At 31.6% G+C, this 22,789-nt stretch overlaps 2 protein-coding genes across 2 annotated transcripts; both read right to left on the bottom strand.

Annotated features, from left to right (window-relative positions):
- Window positions 1-14,981: 14,981 nt before the first annotated feature.
- LOC114187320 (elongation of fatty acids protein 3-like) lies at window positions 14,982-15,977 on the bottom strand. Its single transcript, XM_028075541.1, has one exon. It carries the CDS (start codon window positions 15,877-15,879, stop codon window positions 15,067-15,069), a length of 813 nt encoding a protein of 270 aa, XP_027931342.1. The 5' UTR covers window positions 15,880-15,977; the 3' UTR covers window positions 14,982-15,066.
- Window positions 15,978-16,222: 245 nt separating this feature from the next.
- On the bottom strand, window positions 16,223-21,273 carry LOC114187319 (protein RETICULATA-RELATED 1, chloroplastic). Its single transcript, XM_028075540.1, has 8 exons — window positions 20,656-21,273; window positions 18,496-18,660; window positions 18,284-18,376; window positions 18,088-18,203; window positions 17,606-17,704; window positions 17,208-17,513; window positions 16,900-17,064; window positions 16,223-16,763 (listed from the first exon to the last, which is right to left on the bottom strand). Exons 1-8 carry the CDS (start codon window positions 20,983-20,985, stop codon window positions 16,478-16,480), a joined length of 1,560 nt encoding a protein of 519 aa, XP_027931341.1. The 5' UTR covers window positions 20,986-21,273; the 3' UTR covers window positions 16,223-16,477.
- Between the last annotated feature and the right edge of the window lie 1,516 nt (window positions 21,274-22,789).

Here is a 22,789-nt window from a genome sequence, read left to right as displayed (position 1 = left end):
TGAGTGTGAGTGTATTATTAGTGAGAGAGAAAATCCATTATTTCATATAAGGTGTTAAAGTTGCTCAATAAATGTGGCAATCTGAGCACAGGCAAATGCATGGCCTCTACAGTGACTCATGCTGCATGAGATCTTGACCATTCAAAAATAATAATAATATTTTATTTTAAATTCAAATTTAAAAAAAAAAAAAAACAAGAAAAGGTGAGATTTTAACACTTGGAATGATGTCCAAGTGTTTTCCAGACATGAGACCTTCTCTAATCACTACTCACTGCAGCCAGTGTGACAGTGAAGCTTCATACCAATGCCATGTGGCCATTTCATTTCACCTTTTTCAGCCTATGTTCTGCTTTTTGTTTAGTTATGCCAAATTTCTATATATTTATTTTCTTTAAAGTAAACAATATCTATACTTTTTTATGAACTAATTAAACTCTCACAACCATTTACTATATTTTAAAAGGCAAAGAAGCATTTTCATTACATATCTCCATAATCTTCGGATTTTTTGGTTTGAGTTGATTAACGTATTGTGACATAGTTAGTGTTTTCGATTACAGAAAGAAAACACAAGAGTTAGTGTTTTTGATTGAATAATAGGAATAAATAAGGTTCGTGATAGTGTGTGTATAATTTAGTTTGTTGCAGAAAGCAGAAAGGAATTTAAATTTGAAATGTTGATCTGGATCTACCAACTAACAACATTGATTATTTTGTGAATAGAAAAGGGGACGTGGATGAAAATGGGGCACTGCAGAGGGTAGGTGCCCCCCTTTATGTTTTTGAAAGGGACACACAGTGTATTTAGTGAATATTAGTACTAGTGGGTTCCTAAGAATATCAATTTTTTTGATGTAGTAATGCAGAAAAAATAGTGTTATGGGAAAGTTTAGAAAAATTTGTAGTATGAATCACTGCAGATGAAAATGGTTTTATGGTACTTTTGTCTTGAACTAGCATAAAGAAACGTTTGAAAAGATGGAATGGTGTATGAAATAACCAAAATAGAGGGTTACAGAGGAAAGACACAGTTACAGAAACGAAGCAGAGAAGAGAAGAGAAGAAAAGAAAAGAGAAGAATCTTTGATGAGTTTGTGTGTTGGTAGGGTTCTCCAACGATAACATTAACTGCTGACCCAACCCCTAACCCTAATTCTCCCAACTCTTTGGTATATATAAAATAGACAAATTTAATAGGAATAGGAATATATGATCCTAAAATCACAATGCCAATCAAACTCAAACACCAAATTTAGGTTTGCTTTTATTTAATTTAGCATTCATAAATCAAACTGAATATGACATTTTATGTTTCTTGAAACATATATAGTAAACATCCTCACCATACATTTGTAGGATTCATGTATCACATCCAAAACAAAACATTAGTAATAGAGAAAAATATAAATTTGTTATATATATACACTAGCGTACACACAGGCGCGACAGCGCCTGTGTATACGCATTTTTTAAACAGGTGTGATATTATATAAGTATGTGATGATATTATAATGTTATTAAGTTAATATATAAAATAAAATTATATTTATTAAAAATTAAAAATAAAGTGAAATATATCAAAAAAAGACGAGAGAATAACTGTTGATAAATAAAAAAAAATAGAGATAAATAATTTTATAAAAAACTTGTAAAAATAACGGTCAATTTTAAAAAATTTAATAAATAATTATATTTTAAGAGTAAAATTGGAATTTTAAAATGTAGACACACTAAAACGGAAAACCTCTTTATATATTATCATATTTCATTCTAAATTTCTATAAACACCATACCTCGTTATATATTAATATATTACAAACATTTTACTTAATTGTGATAAATATATCTATCCATATCTCAACTATACAAAAATATATGCATTATAATATAATAATATAAATTAAATTAAATTGGATGCAATCCCATCGAGTACAAGTATGTAATTTGAATATTTACACATATATACGATGGTAATAATTGATTCAATGATAAATATTCAGTAAATAATCATATCTTTTATTTATTTTAAATAAAATTCTTTTAACTTATTCCCTTAAGTGTCTTAGAAACATTAGATATGGATAGACACTTTCACACAAGAGAAAATTTATTTATACGAAAAAGATATATATGTGTGTGAATTGAGCACTATTGATTCTCATTTTGAGTATCATGAGATAATTTAAAAGAGAAATATAGGTTGACACCCATATTTGACCACTTTTTTTACCACCTTCATAGGTTACAAGTTAATTTGTCTTGGGTTACAAGTTAATTTTAAGGTGGTAAAAAAAGTGGTTAAATGTGGGTGTCAACCTATCATTTCTCAATTTAAAATGTCCAATTTTTTTTAACTCAAATTGCGAAAAGAACCAAATAAAACACAAATTGCGAAAATGAGGATCATTCTAAACATTCGGTAAAAATGAGGACCAATTTAAACATTATGTGAAAATGAGGATCATTCGCAACAAACACTACGAAAATGAGTACTAAAAAGATATTTAAGCCTAAATATAAACATATACATGCTTTTATTGACATAGGCCGGTATTTATATATAATGTTAACACGTAAAACTTTTCAAAATCGTTGAAATAAATAATTCTATAGTAAAAATAATAATTAACAACAAATTTAAAATTCATTTATTTTACCTATACTAAATCTCGATTAAATCTATTTTGTATATTGGATTGTAAATACAACATTATTTCCGTACCTCAATAATAACTTATACACTAGTTGAATAAAGCATGTTTTAATAAATTTTAGTTACTATACTCCAGCAATTCCAATAAACTCAACTTAAAAATCAAATATATAAACGGGCACAAGTGTTATGGCGGGATATTATTTTCGTACTCATTCTCATATCCAATTAAAAAATTTAGGGATTCTCTATATTCATACTCATATCCATACCTAGTCAATGCAAGAGTTTTCCGTTAAAACGGGAACGAGTTCAAACAATACTCACCTATATCTATAAATGTTCCTTAACTTTTATATAAAATGTACAAGTACAATAAAATATTAATTATTTAAATATTATCATTTTAATTAAACAATTACTTAATATAATAATTAGTCCATTAATTTGTTTATTAAAAAAAATCTACAAACTTTCTGTATTACAAACTCTGATATGTCCAATTCCTTCCTTATATTGTTCATTACAATTAAGGCTGATATTGCATTGATATTGGAAGGTGTGAGTATAAATATGCACTATGTCAGAAAAAGAAAAAGATTCTCTACACTTCTCTAATATACACTTCCTCTCATTACCACTCACATAGACACCTCTCATCTTTATCTCTATTGGAAAAAACAAACACAAATTAGAAAAGGAAGCAAAAACAAAAAAGTAAAGAGAAAAGGTGAGGAGATATTGAAAATTTTTTAAGGTATGTTACTCTCAATTCTTTCAGCTTTCGATTTAGTTTTTTTCAATTTTCATTCTTCTTTTTAATCATAAAAAATAATTTTTCCCCTTTTTTTATTGTCTGCCTGACCGCTCGCGTCGCATGAAATTAGATTTTTGCTTTTTCTAAAAATATATACAGATGATCTAAAAATAAAGTATAACTTTCTTTGTTTACTCTTATATTTATTTGGTTACTCACGTCGCAATGACATCCACAACTACTCTAAAATAACTTTTAAAAAAATATTAAAAATTTATAAATGATTAAAAAAATAAAAAATAAAAGATTAGAAAAAAAAAGAATTCATTTGAAGTGTTTATCCGGCCGATCGCGTCGCGTGACACTAATTTTAAAATAATACTAAAATTTAAATAAAAAGATTTTCAAAATTATAAAACAAATTAAATCATTTTCAAATAATTTTCCAAATAGATTTTTCAAAAAGAACTACGTAACCCTGATTCTCCATTCACATGGAGATACGTAGGAGCGAGGATTAATCCTCGTCGGACCCAAAAAATCAAAAAAATAGTTTTGTTATTTTTTGTACATTCTTTTATTAATATTTTTGGGGAAAATTAAATATTTTGAAAAAACCACATAACTTTTGTACATTTAATTAAAGGCACTATCTTAGGACGGACATTGTGGGAGTGTTGATACCTTCCTCACGCGTAACCGACTCCCGAACCCAAAATCTGGTTTTTCGCAGACCTTGCTCTTTTTTATGGTTTTTCATAGTTTCCTTTAATAACTATGGTGGTGACTCCAAACTCTATTTTTACAATTTTTTTTTTGTTTGTCGTCTCGTCGCGATTTCGGCTGCGACAATTTTCATATTATCAATCTTCCTTGATTTAAATATTTTATGAAAATAAATAATTAATACAAATACAATAACAATTAAATTCACTATTACAATAAAAATTAAAAATATAAAACAAGACGGGTCTTAGTTAATTTTATTAAAAAATATATTTTTAGATAAAAACTAAAAGAAAAATTATATATTAACATTCATTTGTTGACAACTTCTCTCACAATCTGTAACACTCTCACTTCCTATTTTTTTAATCTTTTTCAATTTTCATGTTAGTTTTATTTGGAAGGAAGCGGGAAGAGAAAAAAAAGTGTGAATGCAAATTGGAAGAGAAAAAAACAGAAAGTGCGAGTGCAAATCGATGAATCAAAGAGCATCTTGTTCGTCTTTTTCAACCGTGCTAATCTTCATCTTAATTGTTCTTCGTCTTCAAATCCTTTTTTTTCTTCTAAAAATCTCTCTTCTTCTTCGTTCTACCGGTGTGGGTTTTCTAAAAATCATATTTTTCTATAAACCCTTCTTCTTCTTCTTCATCCCAATGCTGTGAGTTTTCTAAAAATCATATTTTTCTAAAAACCTTTCTTCTTCTACTTCGTCCCAACTAGGGATGGCAAAAATACCCATGCCCATGGATATCCGCAGATAAAATCCACGACGGATAATTACTACCCGCGGGTATTTATTATCCGCGGATAGCGGGTAGCAGGTATTTTAATACCCGCTTATAAACGGGTCGGATACGGGTATCATACTATCCGTACCCACGGGTACTCGTTACCCGCAAAAAATTAAAATTAAAATTAAATTTATATTTTATTAAGTTAAATTTAATTAAAATTAGAAGTAATAGTATATTTTATTATGTCAAATTTAATTATAATTATAATTTAATTTAATTTAATTTATATTTTATTTTTATAATTTTATATTAAAAAATTTATAAAATACATATTTTTTTTTAAATATTTGCGGGTATCGGGTATCCATGGGTATCCGCGGGTATTTTTTAAGCGGATACCCGACGGGTAAATGGGCGGGTAACAGGCAGATTTTTTTTTTAACGGGTCGGGTTGTGGGTAGGCACTATCCGTGCCCTACCCGACCCGTTGCCATCCCTAGCAACAGTTAGAGTTTTCTCATTGGACATGAATATTTTTTTTCTTCGATAACATCAGTAGTAACACTTTCATGCCTTGAGTTAATGTGATAAAGTTAAATCTTCAAACTCTTATTTCTTCAAGTGATTCCAAATTTGTCCCTCTTTGTGTTTTGGAAAAGGAAAATAAAGAGGGACAAATTTGGACTCACTTGATGGAATAAGAGTATGAAGACTTAACTTTATCACATTAACTCAAGGCATAAAAGTGTCACTACTCACTACTGAATTTATCGAAAAAAGAAAAAAAGTCATGTCATATGAGAAAACCCTCACCGTTGGAACGGAAAGGAAGAAGGGTTTTTAAAAGAATATGATTTTTAGAAGACCCACACCGTTGGAATGAAGAAGAAGAGGGGTTTTTAAAAAAATATGATTTTTAGAAAACCCACACAGGTGGGACAAAGAAGAAGAATAAGAGATTTTTAAGAAAATAAGGTTTTTAGAAGATCCACACCGTTGGGATGAAGAAGAAGAGGGGTTTTTAGAAAAATAGGATTTGAAGAGGAAGAACAACGATTAAGAGAAGATTAGCGTGATTGAAGAAGACGAACAAGATGTTTTGATTCATCAGTTTACACTCACTTTTTGCTTTTTCTCTTCCAATTTGCATTCACATCTTTTGTTGTTTTTTCTCTTTCCGCTTCCTTCCAAAGAGAATCAATGTGAAAATTGAAAAATATTAAAAAAATAGAAAGCGACAGTACCACGTCAGGTTGTGAGAGAAGTTGTCAAACTGAAACGCTCATCAAACTTAACTGTCTCTCTTCACACTTTCTATCACCGAATAAATTCGTTTTATTCCTGTGCTCACTCTCTATGCTTCTTCATCTTCTACCTCTTCTCCCACGCTCCATCCCCTATCAGGTACTCCATAACTCCTCAATTACATACTTCAATTTCTCAATCTCAAAATCCCTCGTATATTCCTCCTCTTCTCAAACATGAATCATTTCTCCAGATCCAACTGCTCGTCGTCGCATCATCTAGGTAAGCAAACGCAATGCATTTTGAGATTCTTTTTTATTTTCAAACTATTTTTCATTCATACATTTGGGACGGAGAAGAAAAAAAGGGGTTTTTAGAAAAATATGATTTTTAGAAAATCCACTCCGTTGGGTTGAAAAAGATGGGCTTTTAGAAAAATATGATTTTTAAAAAACTCACACCGGTGGGACGAAGAAGAGGTTTTTAGAAAAATAAGGGTTTTAAAAAACCTACACCGTAGGGACAAAGAAGAATATACTATTTGATTCATCAGTTTACACTTGCACTTTCTGCTTTTTTATTCCAATTTGCATTCACACCTTTTTTTTTCTCTTCCCACTCCCTTCCAAAGAGAACCAATGTGAAAATTAAAAAATATTAAAAAAATAGAATTGGCCCATAACGAGACTGGTATTCCTTTTTACCCTACTTCAGCAGCTGAGTTAGTCTCGGAAGGTATTGACATTTACTTTCTCTCAATTTACTTCCCCTCTATTGCTTTAATTACTACCATCAAATGATTTCGTTGGTTATATCCAAATACTGATTGTTCTTTTTTGTGATTAGGTGATATTAAAGAACTTTTTGCTAAAGCTTATACAACTGCACCTTCCATCATCTTTATTAATGAGATAGATGCAATCTCTTTTAAAAGAATGGATTTCATGTGTGAGATGGACAGATGAAAATTTATTCAATTAATGACATGCTTAGATGAATTAAATAGGTTTTTTCAAGAGAGCGATGTCCCTGTTATTTTACTTAGAGCGACCAACAAACTTAACATTATTGACTTGGCCACTTCAGACAGAAGGCGGAAGTTCTAGTTGCTTTGATAAAGAAATTCACATTTCTCATCCTGATGAATTTGACAGAAATGAGATTTTGCATTTACTTACATCATATCACAACCTTGACGATTTATTTGACCTTCAAAAAATCATCCGAGTTATAATAGGATTGTCACGACGAATCAGAAATAAAAATTTGTAAAAACAAAGTTTGGAGTCGTCACCATAGTTTATTATGAAAAACTACGGAAAAACAAAAAAAAAACAAGATCTGCGAAAAATTAGATTTTGGATCCTAAGACGGTACCCTTAATTAGATGTGAAAAAATTATATGGTTTTTAAAAATATTTATTTTTTCCAAAAAAGTAACAATGAAAGGATGTACAGAAAAAAAAAATTTTTTTTTAGGTCCAACAAGGATTAATCATCGTTCCTGCGTATCTCCGCTTACAATGGAGAATTAGGATTACGTAGTTCTTTTTGAACAAACTATTTGAAAAAATATTTGACAAATGATTTAATGGTTTTTAATAATTTTGAAAACTTTTTCATTCAAATTTTTAGTATTATTTTATTATTGGTGTCACGTGACGCGAGCAGCTGGACACACTTTGAAAGTAAATTCTTCTTTTTATCTTTTTAATCTTTTATAATTTTTCATATTCTTAGATTGGTATATCTTTTTTAGCAAAAAAAAGTAATAAAAGTCTAAATGGGCGTTATACAACGCAAGCGGTCAAATCGACACCAAAGAAATGGAAAAAAAATATTTTTTTATGATTTAAAAAACAAAATTTGAAAATTTAAAAAATCAAAAGAAAAAGAAACTAACAATAGCGTACCTTCTATCTTTTTTTTTCTTGTCTCCTTTTATAATATTTTTGTGTTTTTGTTCGAGAGAGATAAAAATGAGATGCGTTTGTGTGCGTGGTAATTAGAGAGAAAGAGAGAGTATAGAGAATGCCTTCTTTTTTCTTTTTTTTTCTACCTCCTTTAATTTTTTTTTTTGAAATGGAAAATAATAAGAGAAATGTCGAGAATGTTTTTTCGACCCTTTTTCATATGACAAACTACGTATTTATATTCACATATTGCAATCTCAATTAGACCGGTCAAATTAGCTCATTTCTCATGGTTTGACCCTGCCCCACGTGGGTTGAGGCTAGAAAAACCCACAGGACCAAAAAGCCCACAAAGTCCTATGGGTTAGGACTAGCCCATGAGCCTTTGTTTAGAAAAAAAATTCATCCTAAACATAAGAAAAAATAGAAATAATTGAAAAGAAAACACAACAAAACACCATATGCATTTTCACTTTTATTTAGTCTTGTTCCAATTCAACAAAAGTTAACATTTATAGAGTAATACAATGTATAAACAACAAAAATCAGCATTGTTGGACTGAACACAAATTCAATTATAGAACTAAACTAGGCACAACATAATCAATACCATACAAAGCATCTCTTAATTCTAATGGATCAATTTTTCCACTCCTGTCTTTATCATATATCTCAAATATGCCGTGCAAAATTGAAGTAGCACATTCAAAGACAATTACATGGATGAAGATTGATCATAAAACACAATTTATTTAACTCTTTTTGGTTGTAAAAGTAAGACACCATCAAAATTATTCAGTCTCTCTTGCTAATAATGTATTTATCTGGACATTTATACAAAAGGCATACAAAGAAGTAATACCTCCATTAAGGAGTGAAGGTTTCTTTACCCTTTCTGATGTAAAATGGGAAGACGTGAGAGGAGGACCTAATCTAATGAAAGAGGAGTTTAAAAGGCACATCGTAGACCGGATAAAATATCCTGAAGAGTGTAAGGTAGTACTTTTTTTAAATTGCAATTATATTTTTGGATGAATTTTATTTTCTTTCACTAATTTATGTCAGCCTTATCTATGTAAGTATATTTAAATTCTCTTATCAGTTTCATGTTCTTTTTCTAAAACTTTTGATTTTTGTCTTTGCATGATTGAATCTCTCATTGATCATTGTGCATGTATTCATTTAGGTTGTTTCTCCCTGTACCTCCAACAATTTCTTTAATACTCCCAAATTTTACAAAACTACCTAAAATACCCTTTTAACTTTGACTATCTAAACCCCAGAAATAATATTTATGAAAGTCAACTGGTAATATATTTTGAACTCTCGAAGTTGACTTTCAGTAATATATTGACTTTCGGAAGTCATTTTCGGTAATATATTGACTTCTGGTAATATATTTTGACTTTTGGAAGTCGACTTCCAATAATATATTTTGACTTCTGAAAGTCGACTTTTGATAATATATTTTGACTTTCAAAAGTCGACTTTCGATAATATATTAATATTCTAATTTTTTATTTTCTTAAAGCATATTTTAAAAACCAAAATTTTAATATATATATATATATATATATATTGTCAATACCGCATTTTGTTAAGGTGAATGCATTTGTTTTGTAAAAAATAATAAAATAAAAAAATATATTTTGATTGATGGTAGGTTTTTTAACTTTAATTCTACCATGAAAAAAAAAAGAAAAAATAAAAAAAAGAAAAAAAAAGAGAAGGAAGAATCTAATATGTTTTTAATTATCATACTATTTTCATGGGCCCAAAGTTTTGTACATACTTTCATTCTCAGTGTTTGTTGTTTACACTCCAACCATGACATATAAGAAAATGACATATATATATATATATATATATATATATATATATATATATATATATATATATATATATCTAAAATTAAGAAAATAATAATAATATCAAACAAAATTTTTATAAAGAACTACGTTATCCCTAATTTTCCAAATGGAAATATGTAGGAGCGAGGTACAATCCTCGTCGGGTAAAAAAATAAAAAAAATATTTTTCTGTTTAATCTTTATTATTTTCATATGTGTTTTTTTTTATTTTGTTTGATTTTTTAAGGGAACAACAAATATTTTAAGCATCAAATTTTATCTTGCACACTTAATTAAAGAGGGAACCGTCTTAAGACGGGCGTTGTGAGATGCTAATACCTTCCCCACATGTAATCGACTCTCGAATCCAATTTGGTTTCGAAGACTATTTTTTTTTAAGATTTTTCTTTAATTTTCCAGAATAAACTATGGTAGCGACTCCCGAACCCAATTGACCATGCCATTTTCAGGTTGATGTTTTAACAAGAGAACGTGGTGGAGGTTATGGGGTTAGTTATTGAATGAAGAGCTGGGTGGGTAAAATAATTAGTAGTCTTTTGTAATGAAATTGTGTAGTCATAATAACAAGATAGAAACATGACAATATGAATATGCAGTTGTTTACTGAATTGGATGAGGCGAGACATGAAAGAAGCAGTGTTTTTTTGATTGGTGCTACAAACAAGTACATTTTGTTAAGATATGTCAAATATTGTATTATCTATAATTTAGGCATTATTATATTTGTGAGCAAATATGTGCAAATCTGTGCACTCATTCCTTTAGTAGATGAGGAATTATAGCACTCTTGTATGTATATATATGGTACATCAGAATTATTCTTTACATCTTTTCTATACATTTTATTCACCATTCTAGTTATTTCACTATACATCACATCATATTTAAGTTAGCTTCTCATTTTTGCAGGTTAAGGGTGATTGATCATGCTTTCATATGGCATGGTCAATTAGGTAAACATATCCATGTCCCTCTTCCGAGTCCTAAAGAGCGAGTTTTGATCTTGAAAGCTTTTATAAGGGATAGGCCAATTGATGTCATGCAAGCATGTCAAAATCTAAGTAGCTCGGATCTTGCTGCACTAGTTTATCTATGATCTTTATTGATGTTCTTACAATGTCTCTTTAGTGCTCATATCATTATATTGTATATGTATGTATATAATATGCTTTTTTGATTATTTTGACACCAAGAGATGCTGATTGTATTGGCTATACAGGTGAATAAAGCGGCAATGGCTGCTACTAAGTAAAGTCTCGCACAAGGTACTAGAATATCCTAATCTATTTGCTAATAATTTATTTATTCTTGCAAGAAGCATCCAACAACATCCAACTTTCATTAACAGGGAACTAGTGTTTCCCAATGTTTTCCTTCTTTCGTTTCAACCGAAAAATTGCAGTAACCATTGTTTTCCTCTTTTTAATGCGTGACTCTTGTGTTTTTACCTGGATTTGGTTTGACATTCAACAATCGTCATTGCTTCTTCTTTTTAATGTCACTCTCCTTCTTCTTCTTCTTCTAAGGTGAGCTTTGTGCGGGAAAATTCCTGCTCCTTTTACCGACGGATAAATTCGTCAGTAAATTTATCAAAAAAAATTAAATTATCGACAAATTTTGAGTTATGTAAGTATCGACAGATTTGACGACAGAAAAATTTGTCGGTAATTCAAATTTGGGCCAGAAATTTCCCACTTCTTTTACCGACGAATTTATCTGTCGATAAAAAATTTTAAATTATCGACGAATTCTCGCTTCTTTTACTAACGAAAAAATTCGTCGATAAATTTGTCAGTAAAAAAAATTGAATTACCGACAGATTTTATCAACAAATATTTTTGTCGATAAATGAAATATGTTACCATCGGTAAAATTCGTCGGTAATTCAAATTTACCGACAAAATTATATTTGTTGGTAAAATTTCGTCGATAATTTCAATTTTTTTTGTAGAAATTCAGGAACAAAAAGGGTGTTATGAAGGATAAGATTGATCAAGACAATGGTATCCGAGAATTTAGCAATGATAGATTTTTGGTTGGATAATTGTATAGAAATAGGAGAAATATGTTTGAAATTTTGAAATAAAGATTTAAAAGGACAAACATGGTCAGTAGCACCATTATCTAAAATCCAAGAAGAAAAGGGAAAAACAAAACCTGTGGATTTGGTACTACATTGATGAACAACAATTGTGAAAGAATCATTTTGAGACAATTGGATCAAGGTGATAAGAGTTTCATACTACTCTCTAGAGAAACCAAACTGAGCTACAACTTTATCATCCTTCTTGGCACAAAGATCGACAAAGATGAGGCAATATCAACCATACTAGTATAGAGCGTGTAAGAAGGTGGATGGACTTTGGTGTTTTGGTGATAACCTAGAGGCAGGCCATGCTTAATCCAACAATTACCAGAGGTGTGATTAGTTCGGTGACAATGGTCACAATACTTGGGATTGTGACCACAGGACCGAGTAAAGCATCCCCGTCCACAATTGCCAAAGAAACCATCGCGAAAATGTTGCCCAAGTCCCTTGTGAAAGGCAAGATTGGCAATAGACTTTTGAGAAGTAGAATAAAAATAGCCTTAAATTCACGTTCTTGTTGAAGAATCAAAGAGAAATTTTTCGCCATGACAGAAAATCAACAAGAAAGGAGAAAATGCGAAAAGCGATTTAAATATGATACCATGTTAAAAGTGGGCTTTAAGCCTAACGCAGTTCCACAAAACTGACTTGTAAGATGAGGTTTGCTCCTCATTTATATATTATATATTATGAAATTGCTTTAAGTGAGCATAACATAATTTAAATTATTACACTATTATAAAATTTATTAAACCTAAATCTTGAATGTTATAAAAGGAAAATTAAAAGATTAACTTTCTCTTTACTCTTTTATCGAATAAATAAGAATTTAAGATTTATTAAATCCTTAATATGTTTATATAATAACTTTTGATATTTAGTTTTTATTTTTCTTGTATCTGCATTGTATTTAAAATGAGAAAAAAAATATAAAATATGTTTCATCAAATAAAATAAATTATTATAAATAATTTTAATTTGCGTTTTCTTTTTTTGTTTATATCGAATGTTGTGTTATGACTTCACAAAACAATATAAATTATATTAATTACTTTAACTTTTATAATTAAAATATACTAATTTATTAAAAATAAAGATACTGATATTTAACAGTATAAAAGTAATTCAAAAATTATATTTTAGTTTATAATTTTCTCTTTTTACTAATTATAATTGTGTCTTATTAGAAAAGAAATCAAAATAACGGTTATTCTAACAACAATTATATTTTATAGGATAAAATAGAAATATGAATTAGATATACAAAAGAAAAGAATTCTCTTTGTATATAACTACAATATTTTTTTTCTTTTTTATATGTAACAAATAATACAAAACTATTACTTAAATTTGAAATTAAAAAAATTATAACTCAAATTTTATGCGTATCTATCCGTAACAACTCATTTCTGGCAAACGGGTCAATCTTCATTCCCTATATATAATAAGTAAACCAAGAAGTTTTTAACTATGAAAATTAAGTTAATCACGTTTGTTAATTAGTAGAAGTAAAAGTGAATTACCCTCAACTTATAAATTCTATGATCCCTAAGTTTTTATTGAGTTGAAGTGAACGGATTTAATTGATTTTTTTTTAATACACTCAATTAAAATATTTCCAGTAGTGAATTCATAAATTTTAAATCCGACAAACTCAACGGAAGACAACTATCTAATAAATAAATAATAATATATTAATGGTTTAATAAATTTACCATAAAAAGTAATTTTAAATTTTATAAAAATATTATTTATGTATTATAAATATTCTCATTACCTTAAAAAATAAAGCACCCGAAAAAAAAATTATACATATTTTAGGAAGTGGTAATTGTTTTACTTCGTAAACTTGATATAGTCCAATAAAATTCAATTAAATGTTTTTGGATCAGACAAAATTTGACTTAACGAAGGTTACTTATACCCTTAATTTATGGTTTTGAAAAATTTGTCCAAGTTACCACCTTAGTCAAAACTCATTCATTTTTTTTTTCATTGATTTTATTAGTGTTAGTGCAAGACAGGCTATGCAAGTTAGTTCGCAGGCCCCAAATAAAAAACGGCCCAAAAAAACGACACAAATGGAGTATTTTGGTCGTGATCACTTATGATGTGTAAACTCATAAATCATTAATTAAATTTACCTTCAAAAGGTTCTTTTATCATTTCTTAATATTGTTTCACAACTTAGTTACTTGTTGAAATTTAGTTATTAAGATTTAAGGGTTGATTCTAACAGTTCTCATATAAAAAACTTGGTCTAAGGTCAAAGGTTGCAGTTTTGTTCTTCTAATTCTAAAGCTAACGGATGATTAAAGAGAACAGAACCGTTTCTTAAGCCTGAATCACAAAAATAAAATAGCATACCTTTATCCAAAATCATTTTATAAACATGATAAAACAACCAACATAACCATAATACACTAGCTTATATACGTTAAAAAACAATAAGCATTGATTCAAAATTTAACATTGTATTTATTGTAATTTAAAAGACTAAAATATTATTTATACAGTAAATTTAACAGATTAACATTGTGTTTATTGTAATTTAAAAGACTAAAATATTATTCAAAACTAAATTCTCTGCAAATTTCAAATAATCTAATAACATAATCTAAGTGAAGAAGAAAAGGATGACGGTATGCATCAAAACTCAAATTTTCAAGGCACAGATTCTCAACAACAGAGATTTTTAGGATGGAGGTCAACCAAGACAGAAATACTAAATAAAGAAAAAAATTTAGATTTGTGTTGAAACAGAACACTTTAGCTAGCTTGTTGAAGTCGTAATTTTTTTATCAACATTTATTGCAAAAGTGGTACCCAAAACTTACCAGGAGAACGTCCATTTGGGTGTTGGAATCAGGGAGCAAAATGAAACATACAACTGGTATGAGGGTTTAACTGTTATTGTAACACTAATGAATGTTCAATCTAGACAATAAAAATGTTTTGATGGGTTGAATTGTAAGGCAAGAGAAAGAAAATGAGAGAAGTAGCAGTGTCATTGAAATTGAAATACAACAAACAAATAATTATATTGTGTCTTACTGAAGATGGTGTGGGGAATGATCAAGAGTCCTTGTGTTTGTTGTTGGTGGTGTTGGTCCTGTTAGCATAACTCTTGAGATGAAAATCAAGAAAAAGGGCGAAGAGAGAGGCGTTGAAGAGGGCATTGAAGCACCAGCCCCAAATTCCGGAGCATCCAGAGGTGGAGAAGTGGTAGTGGAGCATTAGGGCAGAGATTGCGAAGCTGAAGAGGAACTGGACAATCTGGCAGTCGGTGACGGCGCGCTTCCAGGAGGGGCGGAAGGAGAGGGCGGTGAGGAAGTAGTAGGCGTACATGATGACGTGGACGGAGGCGTTGGTGAGGAGGGCGATGGGGAAGAGGGACTGGGAGGTTTGAAGCCAGAGGTAGGACATCAGGACCACCGTGGAGTGGTGGTAGACGTGGAGGAAGGAGAGGCGTCGGGTTGAGCGGGACAGGATGATGAACAGGGTGTCAAGGAATTCTAGGAACTTTGAGAGGTAGAAGACGTAGGCCCAGAAGAAGAGGGGCCCGGTGGGGGGTGTGGCGGGTGGGAAGCAGATGGCCCAGCGGAGGTGGGGGGTGTGGGTGAGGAGGGTGAGGGCGCAGCCCACCACCATGAGGAGGGAGAGGAGGAGGAGGGTGAGGTTGTGGACGGCGGTGATGGGCTTCAGGAGGCGAGGTGGGAAGGGTGGGAGAGGGATGAGGTAGAGGAGGAGAGTGAGTGAGAGGTAGGTGATGATTGAGAGAGTGAGGAAGAGAGGGGAGGAGAAAGGGGTGTGAGGAGGGTTCCATGTGAAGTTCAGGATGCTTGGCTGGTACACCACCCACGACTCCACCACTGACAACAAACTCATTCTGGATATTACCAAACCAATTTACCTTTCCCTTCCCTTTCATATAATGCTTTCAATTCTCCGTCACTTCCTTCCCCTCTTCTGCTTTTCTATTATTTCATATAATTGCATTTTTTTAACTCCTGTTTCATGTAATTCTACTTTCCATATGCTTCTCGTATTTGTCGTTTGACTTACCTCAATGTATAATTTTATTGCTTTTTTTTTCATGAAATCCAAGATTAGGAAGATTCTTCGAGTTCAGAACATTCGTTCGTGAGGCTAGGAAATCTATGAAACTCGAATGAGACGAGAACAAGAACTATATTTGTGTCAATTGCATTGACATAACAAGATTTTTGACTAAGGTGAAAAAGAAAATACTTGCTCTACTTTATTGAATAGATTCAAAATATATAGTACAGAATCAGATAGCAAAACGCAAACGATGAATATAAGACTTCCTACAAAATTTAGAAACAAAACCCTCCTGAAATCTCAGTTAATGTGATAAAAAAATGTTGGTCCACTAATTAATCCCCAACTTAGTATGGAGCAGCCAGTGAACCGCCCAAGGATACTCCAGAAGTAGGAAAGAGCAAAATTGGACAACGTCACATCAAGCAGAACCCGCCGCAACCTTCTTCCGAACAATCCTTTTTCGCCGAGCTTTAGGAGCTGAAGATTCTGCACCTGCCCCGTCTGCATTCCTTTGTTTGATGCCCAGGAGCCCAAGCCCAGAAACAACCGCATTCTTTGATATAAACCATTTTGAGGATTGGTTTTCTACATTCTCAGACGTCCTGTTGTAGACTTTCAAGAGGTCATCCGACTGAGCCAGTGGATCTGCCTCAACTCCAAGCCATACACGCTTGGAAGTCTCTCCTAACTGAACATTCAAGAACCTGCATAAAATTGGGAATAAGTTTTCAAACAACAGATCTTAAAATAATTTCTTCCTCTACCATGTAACTTACATTAAAACAAAATGGTAAAACGGATTCAGGGTGAACAACTTATTCGACAGAGAAAAAACCACACCTGAATGTTGTGCTGAAGAACAGGGCAACTCCAATAACATCAAAATGGGTCATCATTGCTCTATCAAACCCACATAACAGTTGATATCTAAGGTTAGCATAAATTCCGAGAAAAGCACCGTAACCAAGCGCATTACTGCTCACACTCGGGACTGTAACAGATAATCTGCAGGCGCAACACATGCAAGGATTAACATTAGTATTTAGCACTCGTGATTTGATCAATCGTGGGTAAAACTCAAGGGTTAATTAAAAAATTAAATGAATTGAATACTATAAAAAATAAGGTTGAGTTTCAATCCTGCACACCTTCCCTCCTTTTTACTGGCCAAAGTGTTTGACAATGCACCTTGTACTGCACCAGCACTCAAACCAACCATGCACAACTCAGCAGCCTTGAACAAAAAGCATTGGATTCTCTTTTGCAAATCAAATTCCCTAAGTGGATAGCTCTTCTCAAATATGTTGTTTGGAAGCTTCTGCAATGTATTTTGTAAATCAAACCGAAATGTGTTCCCATATGATCGACAAGGAGCAAGGGACCAAACAACTAGTGCATTGCATGCTGCCGCTGTCAGCACGTTCACAAGTGCAAGATCCCACTCCTGCTTTATCCTAGATTCAAATTCAAGTTAAAAATTATTATTATAATTCATCATTAAGAATACCAGACAAACTTCCAAACGGTTTTAAATGCATAAACACACCTATCTTTCCGATTTTTTAACTCCCACCACAATGAGCAACCCACTGTAGCTACCTCCTCCAATACAAACCTATACAAGAATGCAGGATCTGCAAGCAACCTGCACAAAAAAAGATGAATATACGAGATAGTAGTGTATACAAAGATTCACTCCAAAACGAAAGCTCAAAGTTCAATAGATCTAATGGGAATGAAGGGGGAAGGGGAAAAAACCTTAATTCTAGGTGCAAAAGTACTCTTCCAACTCACAAACTCATTCTCTAAAATAAAATAATAATTGGAGCCAACATACTGCAATTTAAACTCTTGCTAATTACCTGAATTACCTGAATTAAAATAGAATCACTAAAGATAAAATCAAATTAAATCCTAATGATTTCAGGAGAAAAAAAATTGGGGTTAAATGTGAGGCATTAGATCCCAAATGTTCTTATATTAGAATAAAATATTTCAAGACTACAACCAGGCCATAACTGAAATTACCTGCCAATGAAAGACCTTGATAGTGTTTGAGGCAGTGTTCGGGAAATAAACCTACTGGTGGTTGGCCTTGCATTGATTGCGAGAAATTTTACCATTTGAGCTGAACTAACCAACCCCTATACAACAAATTTCAGTCAGTATGCAGCCCTATGCGTAATGGACTAAACAACTAAAATTAAACTGAAAATTATGGTACCATTTCATAAGCTTGCCGAAGCCCTGCAGGCAAATCCATCATAGTCCTTTGCCACTCATTTAACACAGCGTCCACAAACTTTCGGTCAAATAGCTACAACAAAGACAGAATGAGTTTCATTTCTTGAAGAAACATCAAATGAAAGCCATGAAAAGTTGTATACTTCATAAAGGGGGAAATACTTATTACATAAAATGAACAGTATGTCTAACCTCTTCAAAAAGTATTCGTCTCCTAAACAAGCCACCCTCATCTCCCTCGTCACCTTCATCAAAGTCATCAAAGTAATCATCGTCGTCACCATCATCATCACCTCCATCACCACCACCATGATTGATTTTCTTTCCAATATCTCCACCACCTCCCCCAGTAGCTAGCTGCAAACAAAAGACCAAAAAGGAATTTCTAAATACTAACAATAAATCTCAGCTACATGGACTACACAATACCATTGGACTTGGTTTATTTTAAATTTTTGGGAGTATTACTGAACTTCGAGATATTAAGCTTGCTAATGAAAACATTAAAAAATCACTCATGTAATGCAAGTCGCCACCCACAAAGTAAATACATAGGCCATGTAGGCAATACTGAAAATTCAGATACAGAGTTCAAACCAAACAGTAAGATTAAACTAAATATCATCATTTTTACGCATTCATAATCAACAACATTAAAAGGATCCAGCATAGCATCACCTACTGACCAATCTGGTCCTGTAAAGACTCTCATTACAAGTTAATAAATTCAGGAGATAACATAAAAGAACGAACGGAGACATTTCCTCTCTACATAACTTCTGGTCAGAACATTATGCACCTAAAATTAAAATATTAATTGGAGATGCATAGGCAGGGGCTTAGAGCGAAAGATGGAAACTCAAAAAATAGCTAAGAATCAAGAAACAAGCCTAATGTTGATGCGGTTTTATAGCATACATAATCATGAAAAATTACCTTTAGTGGGAGCTTGTACAAGCTTCTGATAAATATACCATTGTTAATGTCTGGGAGTAAATAATTCAATTAGGGTAGCTACTGAGCCATACCACATTGTTCTAGGGTCTAGAACAAGTAACATTCATGGTAGTCAGAATCGAGCCTCAACTCAGAGAAGGGCACAATTCTGTCAGTCTACTGTTGCTGGGCGAGTACATCCATGGGCAGAATTGGAAATTTTCAAACTCGGTAGAATTGTTGCAGAAGAGCATAAAATTGTGGAATCGTGCATTTTGTTTTCTCTTTAAAGGCTTCTAAAAGCCTAAGCCCATAAAACCCAAGCCCCTAATCCTAAATAATGAAAACACATCCTATCTACGTCTTCTCAACTTCACATAAACCTTCCCCATATTCTGTTGCACAAACCACCACAACCAGAGCGTCCCCTCCACTACATCAGATATTTTCTCGCCCATGCCAACGTTGCCTCTTTCTTGTTTCTTTCTGCCTTGGTTTGTGCCGTTTTCTCTCCATATTTGTGCGAGATACAGCTCTGTTAAGATGTTGAGTGGTTCTGGAGTTGCAACCAGCTTGATGTTAACAGCACTTTACTCTATTGTCTGATGTTCACATCATGTATTTTGTATCAAGTGGTTCTGGAGTAGGCACTAAAAACTAATACAGTATTATAAGTTGTTTTGTATAATTGATTGTCATTTAAGAATTCTACCTCGGGGATCAGCTTAGTTATTGACTCTCTTTATGCTTATAAATCTATAATTATGAACTTAAGCTTATTGAGTATTAGATGTGTGTTACGATGGTTTTCTCTGTCTTATATTTACTATCTTACATGCATGTATAATAATTTATATATAAATGCATAAATATTAATCTTACAAATACTGTCCACGACCAAGATTTTGTTCAAGTATTTACAACCGCACGCATTTGTCCATGCTTTCCCACACTATCAATAAACACAATGAAACCGCATCCATGACTGATTTAAAACCCTGGCAATCAGTAATCCTTTATGGCAACAACGTTATTATCGCATTAAAGTTTAATCCAGTCTCAGTTTAGACTTAAGACTGGTACACAACACCTTCTATCTAAGTTCTACAGCCACACTTGCCACTAGTAACTACAGAAATGATAAACACTGTTAGATAAATAACAAAAAAATAAAAATAAACTAATGATACTTTCTCGTATACTGATAACCCTGAAACATGCACTGACACGTTATTTCTCATGCGGATACTATTCCATCTGATCAACACAACAAATAAAAACAAGTATAAGTACCGCTAATTGTACTGTAAACACGGAAAAGCCGTAACTAGAGTATACACTGATTCACTTTCTGCGAGAACGACAAATTCTGGAATAAAACCCTAATTAGTTACTAAAAATATGGAGAGGAGTTACCTCAGGGCTAGAAAAGGTTTCCTTTTGTGATAAATCGAGTTTTGATTTCTCCAAGGTGACGGCGCCGAACGCGCCGTACTGGCCGCCTTTCATAGAGGCAGGCTCGGAAGCGATAGGCGCGTTAAAGCAACGCTCCAAGTGAGAGGTGGAGTCGGTTTCGACCTGGGCGGTAATTTTGAGGCCAGAGATATTCCTGAGGTCGGAGGATGAAGAGGATCGACAAAGGAGAGGGCGGCGCGTGTGGTGGAGCGTGGGAAGCATGGGAATAGGATTAGGGGAGCATTTAGCCCCGACATGGTTAATCTTGAATTGAGAGAGTGCCGGAAGCATGTTTGAAGGGAGAGCGATGGAAGAAAGACCTAATAGTGAGGAACAACAACTTCTACGAACAAATTGTTCTTCTCATACTTTGATTGAAGCGATTGAAGAAGAAAAAGAAGAAGAAGAAGCAGAAGAAGAAATGAACGAATGAAGGAAGAAGAGAAGAGAAGAGGACAACCCAATCCGAAACCCAATTCTTATTTGTAAACCCACTGAGTTCACTCGCCTCCACTCGGCCGCCTTCACCTTCCTTTAATCACTCTCCACAACCACAAAATTTCTAACACATCCAATTTTCTCACCCCTCAAATCCCTTCTGGTCAAACACTAACTCTAATTTTAAAACTGCGTTTTTTTAATTTCTCTTTACAACCCCTTTTTTATAATTTTAACTATTATGTGATTACTTTAAAACCTACCTTTTTATTTTGTTGGAAATTCCAAACTCTTTTAATAGCAATAATTATTGTTTTCTTTTTTGGTTTTCGATCTAATTTTATTTTTCAAATTAAAATTCCAATAAGAATGTTTTATGGTCTCCGGAAATGTTTAGGCCTTATTAACTATACTGTTTGAGAAAGTAAAACAGAAAATTTATTAAACATGTTTTAAAAATGTATTTAAAAGTCGTAAAAATATACATTTCCTAACAACATAATAAAAAAAATAATTTTTTAATTATTTAGTCAGCATATTTCGAATACTATTAACATTTACTAAATTTTGATTCAAAAAGGTTAAAAAAGAAATATAAACAATAATATGTATCTTTAATACCAATTTTACTCTTTATAATATAATTATTTATTAAATTTTTTAAAATTAATGATTACTTTTACTTATTTTCTATAAAAGTGTTTATCTTTTTTTCTTTTTTTATTCATCAACAATTAATTTATCTATTCATTTCGCTTTATTTTTAATAAATATAAATTTATTTTATACATTAACTTAATAACATTACACTATTAACATATTATCATTCATATGTACAAAAATGCATACACACATACCTTATCGCGCTTGTGTGGACTCTAGTATATATTAAATAACATCATATATTCATATATTTAAATAGGATCTTGCTAACCAGTGCTCTAAGGACACTGGTTAAGGATAATTAATATTCATTGGATCCTACAAAAGCACATAGATAAGTGTAATATTAAATAAAATCTGACCTAATAACCATTAATGCAACTTTATTTTCTTTAAAGGACACAAATGCCCATAAATCTTGTACATGTGTATTTAATATTTTATTTAATGTTCATAAATAAAAATTAAAAACTAATGAAATGATAAAATAACTATATTTTAATGTTGCTAAAAATTAAATATAAGAAAATTTAAATTAACAGAAAAATCAACAAAAAAAAATTGTGTTAAACATCTAAAAATTAAAAAAAAACATAAAAAATTATAAATTAACAGAAAACCCACCAAAAAATAGTGTTAAAAATCTAAAAATGTTACAACATAAAAAGAATAATTAAAGTGTCAATTTGAGACTTAATTGAATTTTTTTCTTTTTAGTAGAGACCTTAAAAGTTCCAAAGTTCTTGTTTTGTAACAGTAAGTTATTGTCTACAAATTTAAAAAGGTATTTTTGTCTTTATAAAATTTATTATATGTATTTATACTATTTTAATTACTGTATTTAATTATTTCAACTTTCAATGTAGAAATGATGATACCAAAACACATTTATTATTTCTTAACAAGTGTCCTTTCGTTAGTTAGCATTCTCCGATTAAATAACTTTTTTTGAACTAAACATTTTTATATGCTAAATTCATTTTTTTATTAAATT

Source organism: Vigna unguiculata, chromosome 6 (assembly GCF_004118075.2).
Source record: "Vigna unguiculata cultivar IT97K-499-35 chromosome 6, ASM411807v1, whole genome shotgun sequence".
NCBI lineage: Eukaryota > Viridiplantae > Streptophyta > Magnoliopsida > Fabales > Fabaceae > Vigna > Vigna unguiculata.
The sequence above is the reverse complement of the archived record's forward strand: the minus strand, read 5'-3'. Positions and strand labels throughout refer to the sequence as shown.

Coding starts and splice junctions, on each gene's coding strand:
- LOC114187320 (XM_028075541.1), bottom strand. CDS start 15,879: ATGAGTTTGTTGTCAGTGGTGGAGTCGTGGGTGGTGTACCAGCCAAGC.
- LOC114187319 (XM_028075540.1), bottom strand. CDS start 20,985: ATGCTTCCGGCACTCTCTCAATTCAAGATTAACCATGTCGGGGCTAAA. Junction 18,204..18,283: donor TTCGGCAAGCTTATGAAATG/GTACCATAATTT, acceptor TTTGTTGTATAG/GGGTTGGTTAGTTCAGCTCA. Junction 16,764..16,899: donor TTCTTCAGCACAACATTCAG/GTGTGGTTTTTT, acceptor AATTTTATGCAG/GTTCTTGAATGTTCAGTTAG.